The following is an 8,855-nucleotide window of genomic DNA, read 5'->3' on the forward strand; positions in this document are numbered from 1 at the left end:
CCAATAGATACCTTCTCCTTGTACTTCAGTATCTAGTTGGGTGGATGCCTTCTCCTTGTACTTCGGCATCGCATTTTACCAAAACTATTTATAAACAAATTTTCTCTTTAAAGCATGTACAGTATAACACATATACAACATGGCTTTAAAGATGGTAACGCATGCTAGATAAACTCAATACATATACATATGTAAATAGTTTTTCAACAATAAGCATGCGTTCAAACCACAATTCAAACTTGCTTGGAAACCACTTTATAAAACTAGTAGGCATGAGAATTATTTTCGCAAATATGCTTTCTGTAAATGTTGTAATCCAAAACAGCTTAAAAACATTTTAGTTCGAAAACATTTTAGCCACTCACCTCGAATTCAGGAACTTTTCACTCTAGTAGCTCCTCGGGTCCCTTTTTCACCCCTAGAATCCATATTCAACTTACAACTTAGATTACTCATAGTTCCGTATCTTATATGAAAATACTTCCTTCTACAAACTTATTCTAAAATGTCTTAAGAATATTACCCTAAAGTTTCAGCTTAGAATTCCTCGTGGTTTGGCCGGAATCTCAAATCTTCAAGACTGGCCCAGACTGATCTGACAGTCTGACCCTTCTACATTCTTCTCAACCTCCAGCCTAGTTCCTTTGAGCCTTTTCCTCCGGCAGCCCTATTCTGAAAACTAGACTTCCAGAGCTTTCAGATGATTTTGAATCACTCCAAAAGCACGAGTAGATTGGAAGATCTTCTCGTCCAAAATTGACACATTCCTTTAAACCCTCACTGCCCTCTACTTTCTCTACGAAATTTATGATTTTTGTGTGATTTGAAAATGAAATCCCAACTTCTTATTTATAGGCGTTCAAATTGCTCATGGGATTGACATCACGTACTTGGCTGCGTGGCCAAATGTTTAATCCTCCATTTATCAACATAAGCTGACTTCATCTTGGTTGAATGTGTTCTTCCCAAACGCATCTAACACAATTTCTTAGGGTTTAAGAATTTCTCTTAATCGGACACCTAGATTTTAAATGACGTTTGCCCTTACGTCTTCAATATTTGTTTGTATTTAAATTAGGGTTTTTAAATGCATAATCCACCTTAACGCGTCCAAATACATCGTCCAGAAGCTTGCTCGATCGTTTAATGCATAGGCGAGGCGTGGGTGTGACGTTCGAACAAGGCGTGGCTGACGCACAGGCTGCTCTCGCTCTCTCCACTCTTGATCTCTCCCACTTTCTCACTTAAAATCTCGCTCTCTCCAACTTTCTAGCTCAAAATCTCGCTCTCTCTACTCTCGCTCCCTCCTTCTTTCTCGTTGGTCTTGCTCTCTCCAATCTCGCTCTCTTCCACCTTCTCGCTCTCTCCAATCTTTCTTGCTCAAAATCTTGCTCTCAATGATCTCGCTGGTCTCGATCTGAATGATCTCGCTCTCAACGATCTCGCTGATCTCACTTTCAACGATCTCGCTCTTAGTTACTGCGAACATTGTTTGTCTTCGTGCAATTTCTACACGATTGTGCCACTAGTCACTTGCCTTCCAATGCTTTGTGCACAACACGCATTTCATATAAATTTTCCATACTTAGCCAATTTTTCCCAAATTTCCCAAACTCAATGTCCATATTTTTCTTTTCAAATCCTCATTCCTTCTTCACCATTTCACACTAACTTTCTCATCAACCTACTCAACTTATTTATACAAATTTAAATAGGGACACACAATTAAGTGGAAAATTAAGACAATTTAAATAAGAAAACACACTTAAGTGTAAAATTGAGATTCGGAGTTCACATACACACACTTAAGTAAAACTCTAAGTTTGATCTCTTCTCCTTCTCCTTCAAACTCTCAAACCTTTTACCAAGTATTTTATAGGGTTGTTTTTAAATATAATAAAATGAACCAAAATATTTACAAATATAACAAAATGTCACTGTCTATCAGTGTTAGAGCCTAATAGACAACCAGTGATAGACACTGATAATAGTTTATCAGGGACGATCACTATGTATCATTGATATACAGTGATATCTTACCATATTTGTAAATTTTTTTAGCAGTTTTGCGCTTTAAAATAACTGCACAATTTTATAATCAATTATCTCATCCCAAAACAAAATCTATATACTTTTAAGATAATTAGTTTAATATTACCTCAAATGTGAATGTCACACGTTTCAAGTCTAAATGTTTTTTTTTAAAAAAATCTATTTAACGATTTAAGTGGACCTCGAATAAAAGACTTGTTTTAGTTTTTCATTAAATAGTCTAGAAAATTTTTATTTTTAATGTGAGATTGGACGAATAGTAGTTTTTGTTTGAAAATTACATATACGAAGTAATGATCATGTTAAAGATGTTAGAAAGTCGAATCATTATATTATTTAGGTTTCTTTTTAAAAATCTGAAACAATAGTAATAATGATGTAACGTGAAATGGTAAATTAAACTAATATTTATATTCTCAAAATATTAAGATAAGTTGTATTATTGACCCAAAACATTAAGATAACAAGATTGCAATATCAAAAGCAAAACAATGACATTGGAATATGATATGTCTTAGCAAATACAAATAGCTTGGAGGGGCCTCCGAATCATCTTCAGGTGTGTAGGAAATGGTTGAACCAATTTGCTGAAAGTTTTGGGGATCTTTTCAAACCGTTTTTGAAATCAATGTAGACGAGACCAAAGCGCATAGTATATCCACTTTCCCATTCAAAATCGTCCAATAATGACCATGCAAAAAATCCATTTATCTTTACACCAACCCTACAATATATTCCAAAATATATCATTAATTAAGAGCATGAGTCCGCAGCAAATATCATTTACTTATTACTAAATGATTTATTTTGAACCATCCATGAAAAATATGTAGGCTCTGTTTGTTTTTTTTTTTTGAGAGGTATCTAATCGAAATCTTAGATGCACGAAATTATAAATATTAGAAATTATAGATGTTCGAGATCTTTAGATTACTATGTTTGTTTTATAGGAATATTTTTACAAATATCTAAGAATATGTTGATAACCTGTATTTGTTTCATTGGATTTTTACCTGAAAATAGATTAAATTTACATAAAGTTCAAAGAATGCTTTTACAACTGTTTATTAATTTAATAATCGGTTTGATATAATTTGAACTTATATAACATATTTGTTTTTACCAATTTTAAATTCTTTTTAAATTAATATAATAATTATTATTTTTATATGTTATTTTTCTCAACAAAATAATATATCATAATTTAAGATTTTTATAAAATAAATATTAATTTAAATATAAATTTAAATGTATTACTAAACAAGTAATAAGAATGACAATATAACTAAAAATATATGATATACATGGTTGACAATATTTATTTTAATTATATAATGCAAATGAAGGTTAATATATATAAAATAAAATTAAAAAGAAGGACAAAAATGTAAAATGGAGATGCCCTCAAGTTCGGAAATCTGAAAAAAGTCATGTTTCAGGAAGGCATCCAAAACTCTCCAAATGCTCTCTATACGGACATCTTACAATACCCGAGAATTTTCAGATGTCGGAGCATCTTACAATACCGCAAAACAAACACAGTAATTCAGATGCCCACTCTTTGAGAATCTAAGTTACGAAACAAACCACTCATTAACAAGGAACTCAAAATGAGAATAATTAGCTAAAGTATTTTTCTTTTTTTAAAAAAATTTAGTTACTCACTTGATTGATTCATGAAGTTTTTCGAGATGTTGTTGGTAGTATTTAACTCTACCCTCATCCTTGATTAATGTGGAAACATCAGGACTATCAAAATCAAGATATCCTATAATAACGAACTTAATTAGTGAATAAGAGATAATTCAACATGATAATAATTTTATTCTCTTATTAATATAAGAAACAAAACTCTTTACATACCATTTTCTGTGATGTAGATAAAGGGATTTTTATAATGGTTCTTTATATGTATCATCAGATCTTTCAGCCCTTCTGGATAAACTGCAAGCCAAGATGATCCGTTCACCTACAAGATTCACAAATTATTTGATAAAAAGGACAATTTCATAAAATTAAATTAGATTTAAAAGATTAAAACAAACCAATAATATAAAGTTAATACATGATTGAGAAAGTTTTAAATATATCTTTCAATGAATTTTCTAAAAAAGAAAATTGAAACTTTGAATGAACGTTTAGACGTTGATTACCTTTGGACCAATTGAAACTCCATTCCGATCAGCTACAGTTAAAAAAAAAATTTTGCAAAGTTAAAATAGAGAAATTTATGTGTTTATTTACCATGAGAAAAAATGGTCAAAATGTACAAAGGAAATGTTATTTTAAAATGCATACTTGAAGTATTGGCATGTGGATCAGTCAATAGGTTTGGTTTGTGAGGATCAACATTGGTATTATTTTGTGCATAATTAGATGTATAGTAATTTATTCCAATAAAATCATAGGACCCTTTGATCAAAATAGTTTCTTCTTTTGTGAATTTAGGCAACCTCTCCTTCACAAGAGCTCTCATGCTGGTTGGATAATCTCCATATACTATGGGATGCAAGAACCTACAAAAATATAACATTTAAATAGCTGAGAGAAAATAATATAAGTGATAAGAATATATTTCGAATGAAAACTTATGTTAATTTTACTTACCAACCAAGAGAAAAATCAAGAGCTCGAGATGTAGCATTTTTGTCTTCGTCACTACTTGAATATGGGACAAACCAATCCGAATACAATGTCACCCCAATTTCACCATTTTGATCTGCCTAAAAATCCCACGTGACAAAATGGTTGAAAATATATCAAATATTTTAAATTTACCTTTACTTCAATAACTTTATTAAATTTTGAGCTTTAGGTAGTATAGATGGAATTAACCAAAATCAAATTTAGGTAATACACGAAACAATAAGTATGCATTGGTATAATAAGAGGGAGAGTTTGTACATGATATTTAGACTTGTAAAGTTTAACTGAAGTAGCATGTGCGAGAATTTGGTGGTGACCAACAAGGTACGGTTCAGTCCCAGAATCACCACCGAGACAGTTAAACGGTTGCGAAGAAGATCCTCTGCCTGGTGCAAATTCTCCAGTTGCATAACCATTTAAGGCAAAGATATATTGCTCATTAAAAGTGATCCAATGTTTTACTCTATCTCCAAACTCTTTGAAGCAAAGATCAGCAAAGTCTCGATAATCATTTCTGAAATGAATGTTCACATTATTTCATTTCCTTTCCTTGAAGTACATGTTTCTGTTTTAAAATCTATAATATATTTTGACAATTTCTTTGTTCTATTCTCTTTCTGACAGATCTCATCTAAAGATTTACCCAAACACTTTAAAATAGAAATAGACAGCAAGCTTTGGGATATTTACTTCTAACATTTGGCAAAGAAGAAGTTGGGTTCAAAACAAAAATGGCTGGGAAACAAATCTGACTTATTAGGCAAATAAAACTGAAAACTTTATTTGACCCAAATTAAACTTTTATTTGAATATAATAAAGGATAGTACACAAGTATAGCTATTTAAGGTTATATTAGTTAATCTTTAATTATAAACTAAAATAAAATTTTCATTTATCATAGCTATATTATGAAGCTCATTCTATTATGAAGAGGGATTATTATTATTGTTGTTATTACTAATTATTATTATGTCAATGTGAGTAGGAAAATAAGAGGATTGATTTTTTTTCCCTTTGTGGACCAGATAATGGTATGTTTCCTTTTAATAACACTAGTGGGAATATCTAAATGATATTTCCTTTCAATAACACTAGTGGGAATATCTAAATGATATTTCCTTTTAATAATTTGTTATAAAAAATTAGTAATTCACACTATAATGTTGATGTGTTTTGTATTATTATTGTGTGAGGAATATGACCATTTCAAAAAAAGGTTACTCACATAATTTGATAACCCAAGAAGCCTTGATATTCATCTTCTAAAGCTTGGGGAACATCCCAATGAAAAATTGTAACATAGGGTTGAATGCCTACAAATTAACAATTGCAAATATTGATTGAAATTATGAAGCTAAGCCAAATAATTTGTCTACTAATTAATTACATGAAAGTGTTTTAATGATAATACACCAACCTTTTGAAAGGAGTTCATTGATGAGTCTGTTATAATAGTCAATTCCTTCTTGATTCACACCACCACTAAGCTTTCCCTCTAAATATATTCAAATGGTTTAAAACATAAATTAATACACATAAGTTATCAGTTAAGTTATATATATGCAAAATCTAATAATACAATTAAGATTATCTAAAATGATGGAAGTTAAACTTATAGAAGTGAGATTTGAAAAGTTAGTTTTATAAAGATATAATAAAGTCACTAAATCATTCATCAGCTTGACCTTAGTATAAGTGTTTGGTGTAAAATTTGACTTTTTTATGTGTGAATTATAATAGCGTAAGTAAATATCTCAATATATATATATAGACACACATATTATACACACACGTACAAAATAGCATATTAAAAAAAAAAAAAAGTCCTAATTTTGAGGAAAAAAACTAATAAAAAACATGAAATTTCGAAGTTTATTAATCGATGATATATGTTTTAATTAATCAGATGAATTCTGTTCAGATTAGAGAATAATATTATAATCCTCAAATCTTATAATTGAAAAATATTTATTTATACCCCTAAACTTTGAGAGTTGTATCAACTTACACCCTAAACTTTGGAGGTTAAATTAATTTAAATCATAAACTAATAATTCTATCAATTTAAACCTTGAACTTTTATAGATGTATCAATTTGAACCCTGAACTTTCATAATTGTATCAATTTAAACCCTCCATTATGTTTTAATGGGTACACTTGGGTTTAAATTGATACACATATGAAATTTCGGGGTTTATTTGACACAATCATTAGTTTGGGATTTAAATTGATACAACTGTCAAAGTTCAGTGTTTAAATTGATACAACCTATAAAGATCAAGGTTTAAATTGATACAATTATTAGTTTGAGGTTTAAATTGATACAATTCTCAAATTTCATGGTTTAAATTGATATGCTCTGCCCGCACAAAGACTAAGGTTTAAATTAATACAATTATTAGTTTAGGATATAAATTGATACAACCCTCAAAGTTGAATGATATAAATTGATATTTGCCCAAAAATTAAATATATAAAATTTGAAGGTAAACTTCTTTTACATATGCCAAGTGATATTTAAATCCTTACTTGGCAAGACTCTGGACCAGGAAATTGAGAATCTATAAGCATCAAAACCTATATTCTTTATAATGGCAACATCTTCCTGTATTATACATGAAAAATAATTAATCAATTAATATTTCACATTATTTATTGAATAAATTAAGTATATAAGGTAAAAAAAAAAAGTAATATTGGGGTCTAAAAATTGATGACAATTTTCTAATTTTATGTGAGTACATATATCTCACAAACCTTATAACGGTGATATTGATCAACAGCTAAATCTCCATTACTGCAATCAACAATTCTCTCTGAAGTTTCACAAAAACAAACAATGACCTAACTTCTTCTTTTCTGAAGAGAAAGAGTTATTTATTCTTAATTATTTTTCGTATTGAGAGAAAGGAAGAAAGAACCAGGGTGTTGATGAGTGTAGCTATCCCAAATACTTGGTCCTTTTCCATACATAGAAGCAGCACCTTCATACTGTTAAAATACAATATATATACATACATACGTATTATGCATTAAAATAATTCATTCAGAGAATCAAACAAAATGAAAAGAAGGTAGTGTGTTTTTATAGTACTTGGTAAGCAGATGATGAAGAACCAAAAACAAAGCTTTTAGAGAAGTTGCTTCTCCTTATATTGGGAATGGGAGAGGAATCTGCAGCCATTTAAAGCACTAAAGGGATAAGGAAAACAAAGCCAAGAAAGAGGCAAGAAAGAAGCCCTTACTCTCCTTCTTGGGCTTTAGTTTGATGGTGTAAGGCACTTCAACTTTATAATTGACTTTATATAGAAAGCTCAAGAGGCATGAAAGAGAGTTTTGTGTTCAATATTAAAACACATATACAAATACTTTTGGATGTTCCTTAGCTGCACTTATCTCTGTGCAGCCTAGAAAATTGCCCAATGAAAAATTGTCATATGAGAGCAAAATTGTTACTTGATAATTTTTTTTGTTATTCCAAAAAAATTATTTTTTTAAAACTTTTTTTGGTATAAAATGGGAAATATGGGATTAAGTGCAACCTAATCATTGCTCATATTAAAATATAATATAAAATCTATTTATATACATATACATGTGTGTGTCCTGTTTTGCAATATTAAAATGTCAAGTTTAGAGATAAGAAGCAAGGGGGAAAGTTTTATTACAAATTAATTTTTAAAATAAAATATTCAAACGTTCTACATAATTTTAAATTTTATTTTTCATCATGTCATACTCCTTTTCTGAATTTTATTTAAAAAATAACAAAAAGAAAGTTCTCTTTAAAAAAATTGCATTATTAGTCTCTAAGTTTTGAAGAATGTGTGTATTTAATCATTGGATTTTCAATATATCTTTTTGGTTCTCTAGCTCTTAAAACCAGGTGTATTTGATTCTTAAATTTTCAAAATATATGTGTTCAAAATTTTAAGAATAGGTTTAAAGAGTCTTTGGAGTAATTTTCATTATAAACTAAAACGATTATACAACATTCTAAATAAAAAATATATTATCTCAATTTTTTTAAAATTCAAAATGTTATAAATTTATTTAAATTAATAAAAAAAACTAGTTTAAGGTTTTTAAAAAATATTCTTATAAGTTCAAGGACTAAAAAGATACATTTTCAAAACTTTTGTTTTCATGTTGTTA

General features: G+C 29.3%; 1 protein-coding gene across 1 annotated transcript; it reads right to left on the minus strand.

The window, feature by feature from the left end:
* Positions 1–2,441: 2,441 nt before the first annotated feature.
* Positions 2,442–7,985, minus strand: LOC150030501 (beta-glucosidase 12-like). The gene is made up of 13 exons (XM_090309508.1): positions 7,795–7,985; positions 7,622–7,691; positions 7,458–7,516; positions 7,230–7,305; positions 6,117–6,194; positions 5,925–6,012; positions 4,957–5,212; positions 4,660–4,775; positions 4,351–4,568; positions 4,206–4,237; positions 3,916–4,021; positions 3,718–3,820; positions 2,442–2,776 (listed from the first exon to the last, which is right to left on the minus strand). The coding sequence occupies exons 1-13, from the start codon at positions 7,882–7,884 to the stop codon at positions 2,608–2,610; spliced, it is 1,461 nt and encodes a 486-aa protein (XP_090165634.1). The 5' UTR covers positions 7,885–7,985; the 3' UTR covers positions 2,442–2,607.
* Between the last annotated feature and the right edge of the window lie 870 nt (positions 7,986–8,855).

The sequence above is a fragment of the Benincasa hispida genome, unplaced genomic scaffold (genome assembly GCF_027475165.1).
Source record: "Benincasa hispida cultivar pf3 unplaced genomic scaffold, pf3_genome.v1.1 HicScf1848, whole genome shotgun sequence".
NCBI classification, from domain to species: Eukaryota; Viridiplantae; Streptophyta; class Magnoliopsida; order Cucurbitales; family Cucurbitaceae; genus Benincasa; species Benincasa hispida.

Coding starts and splice junctions, on each gene's coding strand:
- LOC150030501 (XM_090309508.1), bottom strand. CDS start 7,884: ATGGCTGCAGATTCCTCTCCCATTCCCAATATAAGGAGAAGCAACTTC. Junction 6,195..7,229: donor CTGGTCCAGAGTCTTGCCAA/GTAAGGATTTAA, acceptor GAATATATTTAG/AGGGAAAGCTTAGTGGTGGT. Junction 2,777..3,717: donor AAACTTCATGAATCAATCAA/GTGAGTAACTAA, acceptor AATATATTGTAG/GGTTGGTGTAAAGATAAATG.